General features: G+C 40.5%; 1 protein-coding gene across 12 annotated transcripts in view; it reads left to right on the plus strand.

Annotated features, from left to right (window-relative positions):
• The window catches only part of LMO7 (LIM domain 7), a 132,081-nt gene that overhangs the window by 47,992 nt on the left and 64,328 nt on the right, over positions 1 to 19,761 (plus strand). For all 12 annotated transcript variants that reach the window (XM_039549749.1, XM_039549627.1, XM_039549705.1 and 9 more), the window contains exon 4: positions 9,692 to 9,798. In XM_039549749.1, the coding sequence (XP_039405683.1) occupies positions 9,692 to 9,798 (107 nt within the window). The remainder of the gene's footprint in view (positions 1 to 9,691; positions 9,799 to 19,761) is intronic.

Genomic DNA, 19,761 nt, shown 5'->3' on the forward strand with positions numbered 1-19,761 from the left:
TAATCAGCACTTGTAGGGTAGGGGTGAAATCTTGACTTCAGTCCAGTTTTCTCATTGACTACACTGTAAACCAAGAGAAGGGAAAATTAGCAAATGTCAGGAGTAATGCAAAACCTGATAGGAATGTACATGGAACTATAAATCACTGTTGGTACTCTTTTTGCTGTCTTACGGGAAAGAGGAATGTGGCCTGTATGGAAATACCCCTAGCAGACAATTAAGAAGAAAGGGTTGTGTGCTAGAAAGGAAGTATGGTTATTAATAGTTAGAGATGACATTGTTCTGTAGTCTTTCCATGCCTGATAGTGGGAGTATGTAATCTCGGAAGTGGTTTACTGATGTTTTGTGCCCCTCTGCTTGAAAACATATGGTATGTTTCAGCTTTAGCTCTGAATTTCCTTTAATTGTTTTCTGTTGCTGCCTAAACACTTTGAAATGTAGGGTGTGGGGAAAGAGGAGGTTGATGCAAACTCTTTGTGACATTTTTAGTAGCTGCCCAAGACATCGACCAGACAGAGTGAAACCCAGACACAGGGTTGAATTTGACAGGTTTTAGGTGGGTGATGGTGAAGTGAAATGTGTCTAGGAGACATAGGAAGTGGGGAGAAAGTGTATGGATGCAGACCCCAAGAAATGGTGGTTCAGCTACTTGCCCTGGCCTCTTGTCAGGGGGACAATAAGTGCTGTGCCTGCTGGTTGATCTCTGAATCAAAAGCAGTATTTTGGGATGCTTTGAATGAGATCAGTTGTCCAATCCAGTGCTTTTAGTGTATTACTGGGACGAGATGTCGAAATGCTAAGTAATTATTTAGTTTTTAAAAACCTTGTCAACTGACTATTAAGTAATATGATTGGCAGCAAGAACTTTCTAATATGGAAAATTTTCGTCCCTCCTCCTGCTCTAAACCAAAGCTCTGAAAAAGTATTACCCTTTTTGCCTGAGCTTGCTGCCACTTAACAAAACACATAAATACGGTTGCCAAATGAGCTGCAAGAAATGTCCATTTATCAATTCAATCAGCTGTAGTCTGCGGTATATTCTGTTGTTTGTATGCTATTTTTATTTCTGAAGTAACTGATGACTGTCTGTGTTTGTCAAGAACATTCCTTCCTAACTGGAAAAAAAATGTCAACCATGTAGAAGTAGTACACACCTTAACTCATACTTGTGACATTCATAATCTGATTTCTCCTGCCTTTGCCAAGGAAGTGAAGATTTGAGATTCCTTGCAGCACTCAGTGTTTGTGCTAAATCTTCATAAGGTGGACACTAGAGTACTTCCCCCCCCGCCCCACCTCTGGCTTTTCGGATATTTATCAATGTGAGGTGTTTAAAACTCATGGCAGTTTTCAAAGAACGTAGATGTTAATTGCAGCGGTGGTAACTTTTTCTGCAGTATCAGTGGTGGAGCTGTGCAGCTATGCTATTTACCCTTCTGTTTGGTACAAAATCGTCATACCACATCTCCTAACGCCTGTCTGAACACCTCCGCGCCCATGTGTCTGTGCTGAATCACCCTCCTCCAGTGAGGTATGAGAAAGAGCTATTAACAACACCACCAGCAACAAGTGCTGCCAAAGGCAGGGTGCTGAACTGCTTCAGCTGGGGTGACCAAGCTGCTGTCTGCATGGCAGGAGGGTGGGGAGGGGCGTGAGCAAGCCTGGCACTGATGCGGGGGTTCAGGTGGGCTCCAAGGCAGGTCATCTCCAAACCAGCTTGTTGATCCAGGGTGCTGGGAAAGCTTCTTGACAGCACAGGATAAGCCCATGGCAGGGCAGCAAGAATTAGATACAGTACTAGGGTGCTACTCCTGTTAAGAAACAAAAGATGCTTGGCTCTTGAAGGAAGCAAAGTTAAGAGGAACCTCCCAAATGCTCTCTTAGAAAGAATGAAGTACTAAATAATTGTCCAAAAACCAGGGGCCACATGAATTGCAGATCTGAGGCTCTGTTTCAAGTCCTGTGTATGAAGAAGCTGAATTTCACCTATATCAAGTTGTTAACCTGTGTGAGCAAAACAAAAAAACCTATGTATACAAATAAAAAAAAGGGAATTGGTGGAGGAGGAAAGCAAGCTCTGCCAAAACTCTGTTTCAAGAGCAAGAGGTCTTTACTTCTTTTATTACTCATTAGGCTTCAGGGGAGTTTCACCTTTAAGTGGATTACTGTCATTCCAGTACTTGGCACTGAAGTATTTAGGACACTTTGCTTGCAGAGTCTGTTTTGTATAAACTGTTTGGGGTGTAAAGCATATCACTTGAATTTTATTTTTTTTTCCCCTTGACTTTGATTGGAATGCAGCTAACTGGTGGGAAAGTTAAGGCTTGTCTAAACAAGGAAATAGTCCAGGCTAGTTCTTCCATACTGGCTTTCCAAACTTATATTTTAATTACAATATGAATGCCTGTGAGTGGATGAGCTCTATTAACAAGGCTTGCCTGCCAGCCTGATGTACTTTTGTCCTTCTCCATTCCAGATGGCCTTATTTGGTAGCGGTGACATCCCAAAAACACACCTGCAGTTTACAACCTGATATTCACTCTCTTATCAATAAAAGGCTCATTTGGTACCCATTGTTGCAGTGATATACGTCTGTAATGTCATAGGCAAGGTTATGCTGTAGCACGGTTAGAGATATCAGCCTGGGAGACATTTTGAGTCATTGAAAACAGTTGGTCCTTTCTTGTGTTAAACACCTTAAAAGCTGTCAACTCAGAAGTCCTGTTTAAAAACCCCAACAACCCACATTAATTTCCCCTGTGTGTTTTCCTTCATCCAGTTACTCCCATTGTGAAGAAACTGTGGAGCTCAGTGCTGTGAGAGGTTGCCGGCAGTGAGGTGGGCTGAGCAGAGATGTCTTCTGCTGGCCATTACACCTGGTGGTGGGCAGTGCCAGGACCTGAATAACAAGTTCTGGGGAAGATCCCTAAATGTACACCTTGGTCTTACAGAGAATCATAACCAGCTGCAGTCACTGCAGATGGACTTGGGGTTCGGGAGACAGATGGACCTTCTTGTCCGAAACCAGGATGATTCTTTACCTAAGGCTGCTTTAAAATGGGGTTTCCATAATGGTCGCAATGGTGAAGGGGAATGCTCCTCCTCTTCCTGGCTGATCTACAGCTATTGATACTGGCAGCACCAAGGTAACAGCAAAGTTTGTGCACAAAGATTCATTCCTGCATTCTCACAGCAGGAACACCTGTTTTTCGAGAGGAAAGCTGGCAGTGAATCAATAAAGATTTAGTATCTGTAATCATGCATAGAGCTGGGGCAGGGAATCCCTGTGTCAAGGATCATAGTAATTTATTATTTTACCCAGTGTGGAAAAGCAATGAAGGGCGTGCGCAGAGGGGAGTGGCAAAGCAATTAACGCAGTTTCTGATCTTTGGCCAACACAGTGCTCTGTGCACTCTGTTATAGGTGGGATAATTTACTGAACAGAAGCCCTGAGGTCACTCTAAGTCAAATTATGTCTGCAGGATGATTGTTTTAATTACTATTTTTAGTTTTGGGTCCGAAAAGGGAGTAAAAGAGCTGTTTAGGGATTCTATCCACTCCTCCTTCTGCATTTGGTTCAAGGTTGAAACTGTTGGCCTTCAGAGAAATACAGGGAGCTGGGATCAGTCTACAGATGGGATGGGTGGGTAATGGGCACCAAACATCCTGACATTCAAGGCCAAGGTGGTAATGGGGAGTTCCTGGCTCCTAGGCCTGCGGTCAGATCACAGGGTTGGTGTTCAGCCCTATTCCCTCCTATCCTCTCACCCCTTCTGCCCCCACCTGCACCCGCAGCCAGGGCTAATAACCGAAACGTACCTCCGAGGAAGAGCAAGTCACCCAACTTGTTCAACGGGCTCCTGCTGTAGGTTTCTTTCCTTTTACCCCACCTCTGAGTATAAACAAAGCGTAGCTGTGCAGTGATGCTGCTGCCAAATGCAGCTCTAAATTCTGCATTAGATTGATTTGAGCCAACTTGAGTGGATGGTATAATGCTGTGCATATGAAAAATATATTCTACTTTAAAAAAATACCAGTGTTTTTAATGGAAGATGTCCTTACATAAGGGAATGACGGTGCCAATAAAGAGGGTTTGTCATGAAGGCAGAGTTGGAGACACACTGTAAGCTTTCAAGATGACTAAATGTCTTGATAAATGTAGTACTAAGGAAAAATGCCTGTTAAATGTGACCTATTCAAATGATTTTCAGAACTCTGTAGCCAAAAAAATGCATCAATCTCTCTTCTTAAAATGTCAAAAGTTTTTGTTGCTAGGCACTATAGGTACTTGGTTGTTTTTGTCTTTTTTAAAAATTTTTTTATTTCTTTTTGGAAGCCTGGAAACTGAAAAAAAAATTCTGGCACCAAATCATGGTCTGGATGATGACATAACGCTTTAGTGCAAATACGTTTCGTGGCCTTTCAAGCATAGGGTACCATCCCCTCCATACTCAGAAAATAACCCCTTAAAATCCTCCCCAAACCCACAAAAAACCCACCCAAACACCCTCCTCCCCAACTCTCCCCTCCAAACCGGAGCTTGAATAGCAGTAGAAATAAGGGGTTTGACTGAAACAGCAGGTATTTGTATCAGAATAGGAGACAACCTAGAGTACTGTCTTTTATTGGCTGATATACCCAGGAAAAACAGAAAAATACCATGTTAGTTAAATTGGGTTTTTATCCCAGTTGCCAAGTGATTTGAAAGATGTGCCATAACTTGTATGCCTATGAGATTTCATTGTGTTTTGGTGCATATGCAGGGCTTCAGAGAAACAGTTAACTAGGGAGAAGACCAGGCTTACCACACAGCATGACTGCACCCTAAAGAAAGAAAATGTATTTACACACTTGTTTAAATTAATATTCCTGTCCCATCCAGATAATCATGATAATGAGAGATTTTTTTTTTAAATAAAAGTGCAGCTCTGTTACACAAGCCAAATTTAGCGTGACATTGCGTTGCATGTAAGTAGCCAAAATAAGATGGTATCTACATTCTCTTATGGAGAGACCTCTTTTAATTAATTCTTACTTTAGAAACATTAAAAATGCTGTTTCTGCTTTACACACTCTTATGTCCCTTCTAAGGTTGGTGGCTTTGGGGTTTTTTCCTTCTTAATGTCAGCCTTTTCTTGATCCTTTTTGCATCTTTTGTCTTTTCTCTTACTTTCCTGCTGCTCATGCTAATTTATTTTTTCTGGTTTAAAAGTGCTCTTTTTCCTCCTTTTTTTAGGTGTTGAGGAAGCTCTGTACTTCCCTACCACCACCAGCACCTCACCAGCCCTTTTTCTTTCAAGTTCTTGCCAAGGTGACATATATTAGGAGCTGATCACAGGTGCAACGCAGAACCACTGCCCACTGCCTCAGTTTTTTTTAATTTTTTTTTTAAGTTGCTCTTTAATATTGTGATTTTTTTAAGGGCCGGTGTCCATATTCTTGTGTTTCCCCATAGCGGAACAGGCTTCTTTCTTCTTTGTGGTCTGGAGCATAGTGATAGGGCTGAGGAGCCCTGCAGCATCACCCCTGCTCTTCCCCTCACATTCATCTGCTCTGGCACAGCCTCCCAGCCCCTGGCCTAGGATCAGGAGCAAGCACTGAGGACCAGCAAGTGAAGGACAGGAAAGACTCAGCTCTTTTCTTTCCTCATGTCCATGGGGTTGCAGGAGTGAGAGGCAGTCCTGCTCTGCTTGGATGCTGGAAGGAGAGTGTGAACCACAGCCTCGTTTTCAATGTGGAGATGTCATCTCGGCTCCTTCAAAGCACTGGTTAGAGGAAAATGCTTTAACAACAGGCAGAGGGAGGGGTTTATGTCTAGTGATGCCCCATGGGGACCAGAAAGTCAGGTACATAGCTGAAAGTGTGCAGTATTGTTTGCCTTTTCCCTGAACAGCAGTATTTAAAAAGCTGCTTGTGGATGACCTGCTTCCCACTGGCAGCTCTGTCTCTCCCACATTATGACTTTGCAGAGCTTTTGGGTGTGGTTCACTTTGAAGTTTGAGGCAAAAATGGAATACTGAAGGGTAATAGCTCTATCTAGTCAGTGTTCTATGTTGTGCATTTTAAAAAAGTCTGTACAGCATGTGGAAAACTCAAGCCATGCTGGGAACATTTGAAATGCTCTGCTGTTCCATCAAGCACATCATTTGGGGGAAAAAACCAGCCCTACCCATAGTTTCATTCCAACCTCCCTGCTCCCTCTCACCAAGACACTTAGAAGTAGTAATAGCATACCAGAAATGAATTACACTTGAATTCTGTGGTTTAGACTTCGGGCCTTATTTTTGTTGTGTTTTAAAACCTGTAATTCTATGATGCTAATTCCAACTTCAGATGCTCAGGGAAATGCAGTGATTGAATTCTGTTAATAACACAAAAATTAACTGGATTATTTTATCCCTGTTAGTTCAAGAGCATCCTCTAATAATGGTAAGAACCTTATGTTTTCTGCAAAAATGTATTTGATCTGTCTGACAATGGATCCTTGCTTTTGAAACGGGCAGCCCTTCGCTCCCCTTCTGGCTTTGCTTCTCTTGTGCTGATAGATGGTACTAGTATTGCCTCTCGTGATCCATTTTATTGGTACAAGGGAATAAAATTCTCCAGTTTTCATTGTCTTAAGTCCCTCATCTCCCCTTATCATCATAATCCTTCTTCACTGCTAATTTGAATTTTTCTTAAATTTAAATGGCCTGCTCCTTTTTCCAGAGATTGGGAACCCCTTGGGGGCAGAGGAGGGTGGTGGATGAACCTTTTTATCTTAAGCACATCTCATCAGTGACTTTTGTCACCCTAGAGATAGGTATGGTGTGTTGTGCTTCTCCAGGATTTTGAGGTCTGGATGTTTAAATAGAACCGTTTCTGTGAAGTGTGATGAGATTCAGATTACAATATGTCCTTTGAAGCTGCAGTGGCAGTGACCATTAGTCTTGCTAAAGTACAGTTGCATTGGCAAAAGGAATAGTGTCATGGTTTCTATATTTGAGTGCATTAATCACTGAAAAATGTTCCCATTCGCACTTCTAATGATAAATTTAATTGCAAGGTTGAGAACTTGTAATTTTTTTTCTACTTATTTCTGTGGTGCTATTTAAAATTTATCTTCCCATTCATTATTCTGATAGAGTTTAAAATGGCTGCTAGCTATTTTGGGACCTGTGGCTTTGCTGATTAACGAAGATGATTAGGAATGGTCAAGAATAACTGTGCAAGGACAGTATTTAGAGGTGCTGATTTGTTTAAATGATACCTTTTTGTGTCAATATCCAAACCTGATAAATAGCCTATTGGATGTGTCACCTCTTGATGCTGTGAGGGTCGTTTCTAGGCCCTGAATGCAGAACAGCTGGTGTTGAGGCAGTAACCTGTGAGATGGCAGGTATGATCAAACTTCTGGCTTGGGAGCTGAAGGAAGGGAGATTTTGAACCATGTTTTATCCTGCATGTGAGTGCCATGACTAACGGTGTTCTGCCTTCCATGTTATCCCTCCCTGCCTCTGACCCCATTCCTGATGGTCTTGACTCCTGTCAGCTATGGTGTTCTCGGGGGCTGTAAGTGCTGTTTATCAGGAGGTTGATGCTTGATAGGTTTAATTGCTGAAACACCTTCAAAAGTAATTCTCTCCTGTGCCAACAGTTTTGTGGTTGTGCAGCCAAGCAACCACTGATGAGCAACTCCTCTGCTTTGTTTTTGTTGCTCTCAGGGTGTAGACGACATCTATTTTTCTAAATCTGACTCTTCTTCCTTGTTTACGTGCACAATGTGCTCATTTGCAGCACTGTGGTTGACATAACCCATTGGTTTGGGAGTTTGCTCTGAGCTGTGGTAACTGGTCAGACCGATCAGTCCATGTTGCCTTCACTGCTGTTGGTGTCTCTCCAATTCATTACCTTGGAGTTACTCATTCTTTCTGCTCTGCTGCTTTCTTCTTGTGCCTTACTTTCCAGTTTATTAGACTCCCTAGCCCCCTGAACACTGACCTGATTGGTGTTTAGCAAGTAGTTCCTCTTCTTGCAATGAGACTGTAGCCTGTGGCTTCTTCCATGCAGAGGAAATGATGCTTTTCAAGTCCTTGCTGTTTTGGTACTAATGTGACACTCAAATATTAATTGAATAAAGTTGACACATCTAGCCAGCTTTCCCCATGCTGCATGGAAAGAAAAAAGGGGCATTGCATGGAAAGGAAAAATAAGTGCCCCTTCTGAGGCTTCATCTCACAGCATGAAGCTCTTTGCTGGCCAAATGTGCAGGCAGCCCCGGGGCACTGCAGGGGCCAGTGCCCGGGCATAGGTGAGGTTGCCTGTCCTCCATCCTTCCAGCTCCCTCCTCTCATCTGCCACCACACTGTGTCCCCCATGTTTGCCATCATGTTGCACCCCCTGCAGCAGGGGAGCCCTAACCATGGCACCTCTCATCAGGCCTTGGGGCATAACCTTCATGGTGTAAGACACCTGGGATCTTTCAGATGTGGTAATGCAGAGCCCACAGCCTGCATGGGGAATACCTTGCTCAAATATTTTCCTTGAATTAAGCCATGTTTACAGACTGATAAGGAATACTAGAATCCCAGGGACCTTCAAAACAGAAGGTTGTGGGGATTCTTGGGTTTGTTTTACTTTCTATATTAGAAGCAGCTGTTATTTTCTTTGTAGATGTTTTTTTAAAAATGAATTTTAAATGAAGGAATATCTGTTACATCCTGTGATTATATGTCCAAAAAAAAAGTTTAAAGCATATTAAATTGCTGAAGCAGAGCTTTCCCTTACTGTGAAACTGATACCAGCACCTTGACTTACAAACTCTTAATGACAGGGCTGTGTGTAGCTTATGAATTAAGTAACTTCATGTACCTTTTCCTTTGGCTCCCAGCTGAAGGAAGCAAGTGCACAAGAGGGCACATTCTTTTGTTGTTGATAGCATTCCGCCTTAACGAGAAGGAATTTCTTGCCTATTGCCCACTGTTTATGAAGTGGAAAGAGATCACAGGTTGTATAATCTCTCTATATATCATTAGATTTATTCTTTTTTAGCATTTCTCTCATGGGTCAGTCGATCCTGCAGCAGGTGCAGTGAGTGGGTGCTGCACCTATATTTTGTTACAGATTGGTGTGAAGTTGGGGAGGTGGGGGTGTGGATGTGGGAAGGGGAGGAACTCGAAGGAGAGAAACCCCCCCAAGTGAGGCAGCAGCAGCTCTGAATACAGTTTGGTTTCTGTCTCTCCAGAGCTTTTCTCAGCAACCAAACCCAGACTCCAGGTGCAGTATTCCCTCATCAGTCTGTGAGCATAGAAACGGAGCGTCCCTCCTCTTCTTCCCCCACTGCCAAGAGTTTCTGGGTGGTGAATGTCAGTAGCTGGAGTTATTTTTAAAGGCAAGAGGTGAGGCTTGTCGTGCAAAGCTAGGAAGAGGGCGTTTGTTTGCTGAGCAGAGCTGACATCAAAGTAGAGATTGCTGCCTACTGGCTCACTGTTGCCTTATGCCAGGTAATCTTTAACATACCCCTCAGTCCCTGAGATCGCAGCCCAGCCTGCCTGTGTGCATGAGAAACGAGCAGCGTTTATGATCCAGAAGATTGCTTTTTCAGTATTATTTACGTGAGCTGGACTTTGACATTTAAAGGCTCGCACTAATCATCTTGCAAAACCTGCTTAGTGCTCTTAACTGAGCAACTGCTTTCTACTTCTCTTTGCAGGATAATATAAATGTTTTTCTGAAAGCGTGTGAGAACATTGGACTGAAAGAAGCTCAGCTTTTTCACCCAGGAGATCTTCAGGATTTGTCCAATCGAGTTACAGTCAAGTGAGTTTTGTGGTTTTGTTTTCTTCTTTTCCTTCTGCCTCTAAGCTCTTTCACAGTCTATTTTTTTTTTTTTTAATGTTTGCCTATGGAAAATTCTTCTTTTAATCTGGTACGAGCAGTTCTGAATACTGTGGGGAGGGTTTAAGCCTTGTTAAAGCTAGTATACAAGACTTGCAGAAATGTAATTAAAAAATGAAATATTATTATAATAATACTTGCCTTACAAGCAAACTGTTAATGAATATTTACAACATTTAATATGAGATGGAAACTGTTCAGCTTATTTTAGACTTAGAGAAAAATTGTTAGATGATATCAAAAGCATCACTTCTCTTTATGATTTGTGATTACCAATGTAAATCTGAAAGGCTGTTGTGGTACTTCTGATATTTACCCAAATGGATTTGAGGCTTAGGTACCGTGTTCCTTAAGGACTGCTGGTTTTGCCACTCCAAATATTAATCAGATGTTTGTCTCTGAGTGCCACATCCCCTGTCAAGGGGTGTGTGTGTGTGTGAGTGGAAATTAAGTACTGAATTGCACAAAGGGTAATTGGCATGTTTACGGAGGTGGGAGTTTTCCTGTGAAATAGAAGTGGCTTCGTTCTGAAATATAATTAGTGGATTTTCATATTTCAGGATTGCTGTCTCCTAATAAGAATTTTATCACCAGTTTTCTGAGAGATTAAGGTGAAACTTTACTATATAGACAGATGTTTTAAAATAAATGAGCCAAGGCAAAAATCATCCAAGGGCATCTTGATTTGTTACAGTATGAACTGTTTTTATTATATTGGGACAAAAGGTGAATTTATTGTCTCAAAAAAAAAAAAAATCTTTTGTGGGTTTTTCTGGAAACCTGTCAAGTTGAATGTGAAGGATTGATTCCTGTCTTAAATTACCAGTTTTATCAAAGAGGAACAGGCAGTAATAACTCTGTAAATACAAGGAAAAAAAAAACTGTGAAATGTCATGTAACTGCTTTAATTAGAAAGAAATCTCTTGTAGGTGGATCAGGTGGTAGCCTGTTGACATGCTTTCTGCCTGGTTTCAGAATGAAAGTTCATACTGTTTTGAGGTCTGATACGTGAGATGGCAATATATTTTCCAGTCTTTGACTCATACCCGAAACGTAATTTCTCACTAATCTGGTGTTTAGGGACTTGGCACCCTTCCAGGATGTTGGTATTCTCTCTGCTGGTTCCTACGTCATGCCAAAAGCCTGAGGGCTGGTAACCTCTGCGGTGCTTAAATTATCCACAAAGCCCTAGCAAAAGTTATTTTGGTGGAGGTTTGCTCCAAGGGTATGGCTGGGAAGGGTTGGAGGCGGTCAGGAGCTGGTGTTCAACGGTAGCGACAAGCTGGAGCCCCAGGGAGGTCGAGATAGCAAACTGTTGTGCAAGGTGTGTTGTCCAACTCGTCCCGACGTTAAACCGCGGCACCCAAGTGAGGTCAGCCATGAAATTCATCCAGTGGATCTGTAACCGAGGCTTTTTTGGGTCCTTTCAGCACCGCCAGTTCCCTTCCCGGCTCCATGAGCAGAGAGTAAGGCTGGAATTTGAAGTTGTCACGAGGCAACAGGGGTTTTACATTGTACCCCCTCAGCAATGGTTTAATTAGTGTTTTTCAAAAAAGCAGATTTAACTATTGAGTACTTCTTATGGACAGCAATGCAGGGGGTCTGGGCTAGAGTCAAAAGAGCTGCCAGCCATACAACTGTGTTCTTGTGATTTGTTTCAGTATGAGTTTGCTTCTCCACACATTATATATCATATGACAGTCCCACGGTGTGTATTAAATGCTTACAGAGTAATTCAAAACTTCTCTATCTGAGCACGCTGTAAAGTGGTGTCCTAACTATATGAGCCCTTTTGATGTATTTAGGAGGTTGGAGAGGGATGGGAGGGAAATTTTATTCCAAGAAATGAAGGAAATAAGTTACACGAAGATAACTCTCTCCATTGAGAAGTTAATTATAGAAATAATTTGATTACCCAGAGGACAAACTATTCCTCAGAGGATTTTCAGACAGATTTATATGTGTGTCAGGAGAGAAATGCTGTCTGATCTGGAATTTTATCTGATGTGTCTTTTTATTATTTAATAGAAATACATAATTTCATACATTCAAGAGGAATTACCAGTGTCTTCAAAACTTGTAGGATGCCAGTTCTCAGAAAAGGGGTACTATTTGATGTCTTGCTTTTTTGTTATCCTCTGCTAACTCTAGTTTCATAATTAGTAGTAAATAATATCTTGTCACAAAAAAGGAAAACATTTTACCTGCTGACCAATTTAAAACATTTCATTTTACTTTTGGATTTCTAACATTCCTAAGCAAATGCATTTTGCTGCTATATCACCTGAGGCTAATTGCCCACATCTTAAAGCACCTGTGATATGTTGTATGGGATAACACTAACGTGTGCCTCAAGCAGTGTGTATTTTGACACCACAAGAGGACTGCTGTGTTCTGCTGTTGCACCACTCTTAGCACATGTTTTTTTATCTACCCAAAATAGATTAAATAAACTGGTGCTTAGAAAAGTCAGCTTAACAGGCTGCGATGGCAGAGAATAGGGTGCTGGTAGGACACATGCATGGACTGTCAGGTATTACGAAGGTGCTTGATTTGCCTTGGATATGGAAAATTGGTCAGAGGAAGGTACCATTAAAAGGGTGGGTCTGCTTCTGCTGCTAAGGAGGACACGAGAGTTGTCATCTTATGTAAGAGCAAAACCAGTCTTTCACACTATCTGGGAGGTTGCATCTCTGTCCCTCTCGCACTTGTTTAATTGATCTGACTCCTCTGGTGCTGGGAAGGTCCTCAGGAGGCACATTTACCTTTTGAGGTGGATGAGCTCTGTGAAGTTGTGTTCCATGTGCCTCTCCTGTCTCTGCTGCCTGGCAGTTGTGTGGTATCCCCTTTTTACCTTGTGGGATGTCATATGCCCTCAGGCTTTTGGCATCTTGGACTGCCATCCTGTCCCACCTGGGCAGGCTCCCTTCCCAGCAGGAAAAGTTATTTTCTCCCTGTGCTTTATTTCTGAGCATGCTTGCTGCCTTTCACCGTACCTTTGCTGATAGCACTGTGTCTAATCAACACCACCGCAAAGCCATTCAGAGATACCAAACGCTGTATGTGGTGCAGTGTTCTTGTGCCACCTGAGTTAAGGTAAAGACCCTCTGTTCCTCATGAACAGAATCTGTTCTGAGAAAATAATTTTTCTATCTGGTGAGCAGGCTACAACTTTCACTTGTATTTTGTTTTCTCTTGCAACTGAGATGATGCACAGGCATGATGTGAAACCCTCCTCAATAATTACTAGAAGTAATCTGGGACAGGAGACTCAAGAATCCTCTTACATACCCAGACCTTTAGTTCCAAGTGATTATGTGATTATTTTTTTTGCAAAGAAAAAGCTCCTTAAAATTTTATTGTTTAGAAGTTTGTGTGAAAAAGGCTGGCTAAAATTACTGGTTGCTGCTCTAAGCCTTGCAAACTTTATGCTTTGCCAGATCAGCAAGATTAGTAGTTGGGTGGTGTGGAAAAATGGTCCTGGCATGGATGGTTTCTTTTCTGCCAGTGAAAATGGGAGTGTGGATTAAAGTCTGAGATTTATGGCTCAGTCTTTCTGTAAATCTGCAGAAGTTATTGCTTAGTGGTATAGTACAGCAATATGTCATGTGTTCCAAGAAGGATCATCCAGATGGACTTATTCCTCACATACCCAGTCATATGCATATCTCTTGTTCAGTGGCTAGTTATTTGTGTAAATGCATATGTCCCTCTTCAGTTCTTTCAGTATATTTGATTTTTTTCAGCCTATGATTTTATTATTTCTAATTGGAGATGTTGTTTTAAAATCCAGCAGTTAGTGAAGGTTTTGTAATTTATTTATACTAATGCAAGACTGTCTTAATACTTCATTTGATTCTTTTTTGGTTCTGTCAAAGTAAGAATGTAATACAAGCTTAGTGACTCTCAGTTGTCAGCATGGTTACTATTTAAAAATGTTAAGCACTTCCTTACCCAGCTCTTTAGGGGTGACACACCCAGTTGTTCCCAGCTGTGGAAGGGTTCTTAATAAAATCATACCATGGAGTTAAAAGGGAGAGTTCACATAGGCAGACACCAAACTTCAGTTCTGATGGAGTTTGTTATCCCAGTTATGCATTTTAAAGGAGGCAGCCTGAACACTCAGACTGAGCGTGTAAACTCGAATTTGTCTTTGAAGCAAATTAATTCTTCTACATGAAAATATTTATAAGTCTGTAAAACGAGGTATCCAGTTAAAGAATCTCATTAAATTCTAATAATAAATCCAAACAATGGTGGCTTAATCGATTAAAATATTAAACTAAGGAGAAAAAAATAAAATTCACTGCAATATCCTAAATAGCAAACTGTTTTTAAAGCTACCACAGCCCCTGAGTTCTGATGTTGAAGTTTTACCATACTGATGTCATTTTTCAATAATAGAGCAAATTAAAATACTTGGCTTCTGTTAATATTATTACTACATTGTTATATTTAGAGTATGTCCTGAATGAAACTCAAAAACTGAGGCCCCACCTGGAGCACTGTGTCCAGATCTGAGGCACCCACCATAGGAAGGATGTGGACCTGCTGGAGTGACTCCAGAGGAGGGCCATGAAGATGAACAGGGAGCACCTCTTGTATGAAGACAGGCTGAGAGAGCTGGGGTTGTTCAGCCTGGAGAAGAGAAGGCTCCAAGGAGACCTTCCAGCACCTAAAAGGGGCCTAAAAGAAAGATGATGTCACAAAGATGCATAGAATAAGACAAAGGGTAATGGTTTTAAACTGAAAGAGGGTGGGTTTAGTTTTAGATATTGTGAGGAAATTCTTTACTGTGAGGGTGGTGTGGCACTGGACTAGATTCTCCAGTGAAGCTGTGGATGCTCCATCCCTGTAAGTGTTTGAGGCCAGGTTGGATGGGGCTTTGAGCAACCTGGTCTGTGTGGAAAGTGTCCCTGTCCATGGCAGAAGGGTTGGAACTAGATGATCTTTAAGGTCCCTTCCAACCCAAACTATTCTGTGATTATTTCCCAAGATACTTTCAGCTATCTCATCACCTTGCAGAACTTGGTATTTGGATAAGACCTTCATCTTTTTGCCTGCACTTTTTCTACATATTCATTATCAATCTTGTAATGTGTTAGTTGTATAAAGCAAACAGAAAACACTGTTGGAGAAGTTTTGCTGAAGTGGGGCTGAGTGCATACATGAGATGAAATAACAGAGCTCTGATTTTGGCCCTGACATTTCAAAATTTTGGGTAGTTTTTAACTTAGTCCATTTAATGTTTCTTTAGCATAGTCTTTTTTTATTATTTTCTAAATCAAAAAAGCAGTCCTGGACAACTTAAAATGCCATGCTTTCTATAAAGCTCTATATAACTAAAGCCAACCGGAGAGAAGTAACAACTGTTATATGTTGTATTCATCCTTGTGTTCCTGCATTTCAGCTGAGCTTTTGAGACCGGCTCTCTATTTCAGTTCAGAGATAACACTTTCTGAATTTAAAATACCACCAAAAACAGTTGTTCAGAGAATAGATGCTCTCAAAATAAAGCCTGAGAAAATTAAATAGTTGCTGTGTGATATGGCTGTAAACACATATTCTGCACCTGTTGTTCCATTTGGATCAGGGTATATTTCATGTGGTGTTCTTCTGATTATATAAGAGTGAACTGTTACACCAACCTTAAGTATTTTAAGCATATGTACAGAATCACTACCCTGCATATCACAACTCTTGTCTCTTATTAAGAAACCATCTCCTTTTAGGGGTTGTAGGAAGGGAAGCCTTCTAGCAGTGACTTAAGCCAAACAGAGTGCCCTGTAGTACCTGTCTTTATGCTGTAATTTAAGTTACAGTACTGCCAGTGCTTCCTTTCAGTGATGAAATTGCCTTATTTGGCCTTTTGGATGCAGCCACTAACTGTGCAGGTCTAATACAATTCCTAAAAATAAGAGTCAAACAGTAGCAGATAGCTGCAAGCAGGTGTAACTTCTTCCAGTGCCAAGTTTAGTCCCTTAGCAAATTTCTGGTTTTGTGGTAGGAAGTAACTGCATTCTATTTCATTATATAGGAGATACAGATATATATAGTATAGATATACAGTGAATCAGAAAATATTCTTTTTTAACAGTAACTGATGTTTCTTATGATTTGAATGTTCTTCCTGTCTAGTCCTGGGGAATACGCTGCATTTCCTGATTCCACTTGTGTTTCCTGCTCAGGGTGCTTTCTTTTGCAGAGTAAACAAAGGCAAAGTGAAATTTCTGTTCTATGGGATGTGTGTTAACACTGTTGGGCAGACTACTGAAGAAAGCAATCTGCATAGAAATTCCTGAAAAAATTATCTTTTTGAGTGGAAAACTGTTGTCAGGGCTCTTGGAAATTGTTTTTTGGAGAGCTTTAATTGTAAAAGCAATACCACATCTCAGTCTTTGGAGGAATTTTTTAGGTTTGCTTTACTAGTATCACTCAACTCTTTAAATCGTTTGGCAACTGGGCCGCCTGAAAGCTTGAGGCGTGATGATGAGACACTCCTTTGGGACTTGTATCCTGTTTTGTCCTTCAGGAACAACTGTCGTATTTTGTTCAAAGGAGACAAAGTCAAATATCCTGAAAACTTTTACTTAGGAAAAAAAAAAAACAAAACCCCCAAAACAAATAAAAGAACAAACAAACAAAACCCCAAACAATCAAAACAAAAAGACAACTATGAAAGAGAGAGAATGCAGGTCAATTTTCGGACAAGTAGTTCAGAACTGGTGTTTACTGTCGATAATTCTGAATTCATGGTCTACTTCCATATTTAATATATTTGCCTACTTACTATATCATCTTAAAATCTTTATTTGCTCAAGAATTTAATGCTTATAATAAGAGGGTATGATGGAGCTGAACCTGAATTTGCTGTCCTGATTTTTCCAAGAAATATGCATTTTAATGTGTTAAAAACTTATTTTCTAATTTGAGCTCAAAATTAAAAAAAAAACCAACCCAAAGCACTCAAACACACAACATGGAACCACCCTTTCCTGCCTTTTTATTTTGTGTGGAATAGAAAGTTGTGAGTTGGATGAAAGCCAAGTGCTTCAGTGCACGAAGTATGAAAATGATTGGACTTAAACTTGTACCTGTGTAAATTCTCTTGCTTACACCTATGTGACTGAAGAGTCAATCATCCCAAAGGCTTCAGCATTTTAGAAACTATCTTTGAATTCAAGCTGAGATGAAGCAAATAAGAGACAGCTTTTTTTGTGAGTCTTGAAAACTGAAATGGAAACCATTTAACCAAAATTTAATTAGGACAATGGATAAGGCTTTTTCCCCATTTATATTCAGGGAAATAATATTTTTTACACATGTGGTTGTAACAGGCCTTTATTGTGGTAACTAAGTTTCCTAGTGACATTCCCTTGAAATGGAAAAGTGCAGCACCCTCACTTCAGATTGACTCTTGAACTATTTCTACAACTTAGTAAGCATGTAAATTCTCTTTTTGCTATGGGCATTGCCAAAGAAATGTATTTGCTTCCTGGGTATAGCCATATTCTAAATATCAAAATTGCTGTATTTATTTATTTTTAATGATATAACTAATTTCAAGATCAGTCATTTCACATGTTTTACTTTTATTAGCATTTAGGACAATTATGCAGAGATAAAGGAAAAATTGGTTTTTTCAGTCTTGTGAACTGATGTGCTTAAGTGTAAAATATTCATGCTCATGTCACTAATCTGCATAAACTGAAAATCATTCCAGTAAAAACATTGTAGGCAATAAAATATGTTCCAGACTTTGGACTATACCTGCTCGAAATTTACCTCCAACTCTTCAGTGTAAAGTCTATAAAGTGTTGGGCGTGGTGCTATTTAATACGTCTGCTTTATTTTCTGGTCATTATGAATAATATTTGAGATAGACCACTTTTGCTGTTGAGTAATTTAACAGTTAATAATTTACACTTCCTTTATGAGATTATACTTTTGATAGTGTTTGCTTTTACTATTCCCCTATTTTGTGAAGATGATTCTGCTATAAGAATGAAGTACTCTGGAGTTCTGTACCTCTACCTACAAGTGTACAGGAGGAGTTTGAACAATTTGGAAAAACAATACATTTAGCATGTGTTAGTTGTATCAGGAGCAATTCATGTATTTCTAGTGACACAGATCCATAGCCTTATATTGGAATTCAGATAGTTCTGCTACAGAAGTGAATGATTTGCTGAAGAAGTTTGCAGTAGCTTTCTGCTGAATGGTGTTGGTTTGTTCCAAGTCCTCATTTTTTATCCTGTTACATTTTAAAAGTATCTGTGGAATAACTTGTTTTCTGTTGGGGGGGTGCGCTACAAAACCATTATTACTGAAAGCTTTTACAATGCTTTTTCAATGTTTGTTTGTGTTAAGAGAAGTGTCTCTAACATTTTAGGATTCCCATGGGAATCCATCTAATTCTTAAATACCTGTATTCATTTTAATCCCCTAACTTCCCAGGATTAAATGCAGTTTATAAAAAAATGTATGAGAGTGAGGACAACATTTTTGATGAGTAGCACTGAGTACCTTACAAAAGAAGGTAAAGAGAAAGCCTGCATTTTTTTGGTGGTGGTTCTTTTTTCCTCCATACAAAAAAATGTTTGTGTCTGATGTTGGAAGTTGAATGACTTAGAATAAGCGCGTGTTAGTTAATATCAATTACACAGAAACATGTATGCCAGTTCACTATTCTAAATTGTATTTTACTGCTAAATTGCTAAAGTTCAGTTAGTTTTTCTGCAGACAACTCAACAGGAAGAGCTTCTATATTTAAATAGTGGGGGAAGCTGAGTTCTTGAAGTTTTCCATGGATACAGGAGTTTGCCAGTTAACCATACTCTGTAAATAGAGAAAGTAAAGCTGAACAGTGTATTGACAGTTTTTGATCCTACTTCATACAAAACCCTAGTTTTGGCCATTTTTATTCCTGAGCTTTCAGAGATTTCAGTTCTAATTATTATTACTGCTTAATTGGATCCTTTAAAGTGACATTAATACCTTTTTTTTTTTTGCTGTGAATGCTACAGACTGCAATTGGCAATGAAATAACAAATATTCTTATAAACTGCATTTCCAGAGGATTGCAGGGTTGTTTTCAAGTCGTCACTGAAACCAGTTAAATAAAATAATGTCTCACCACATGGTTAGATGATAAGAAGGGGTGGAGGGTTGGAAATAAAGAGACCTATGTAGCAGCCAATCTTAACCACACAAAGGCATGTTTCTTTTAAATGATAGAGATCTGTTGTTTTAAGAAACAAAAGGAAAAACCCCCACAACAACAAAAGAAAACCCATTTGGAGAACTGTTCTCCAGACTGAACAAGCTGAGTGATCAAGCTCAGGATCTCCAGCCCTGACCATCCTGGTGATCTCCACTCAGTTTGCTCCAGTTTATCAATGTCTTTCCTGTACCGTGAGACACCAAACTGGAGACAGCAGCATTACAGAGGTGGCAGAAAAAGTGCTGAGGAAGGGGGGAGCAATGAGGTCTGTCAGCCTTCTGGCCACGCTCCATTTTGCACGGCCGTGCACTATTTCATACAGCCCTGGGTGCTGTAGGCCAGTGTTGCCAGAATTGGCTCCTGGCTGAGGTTTGGCCCGGCAGGACTGCCAGGTCCACTTCCCCACCCCACTCTGCAGCTACAGGAATTAGGGCCATCCAGGGGGCAGGACTTGAACTTTGTGCTTATTGAATGTCATATGAGGTTCTGGCAGAGCCAGTCCTCCTGACAGCCCCGCCTTCCAGCGTATGTATCCCCTCCCTACAATTCCATCTGCCTGGGGAGGGAGAGTAGTATCAGAACCTGTCTCAGAAAACAAAATTTTGAAAGCTGCTGCAGCTGGTTTCTAGGACTAGAGTAAGAAGGTTGACTAATGCTGATGA

This window comes from Corvus cornix, chromosome 1 (assembly GCF_000738735.6).
Source record: "Corvus cornix cornix isolate S_Up_H32 chromosome 1, ASM73873v5, whole genome shotgun sequence".
NCBI classification, from domain to species: Eukaryota; Metazoa; Chordata; class Aves; order Passeriformes; family Corvidae; genus Corvus; species Corvus cornix.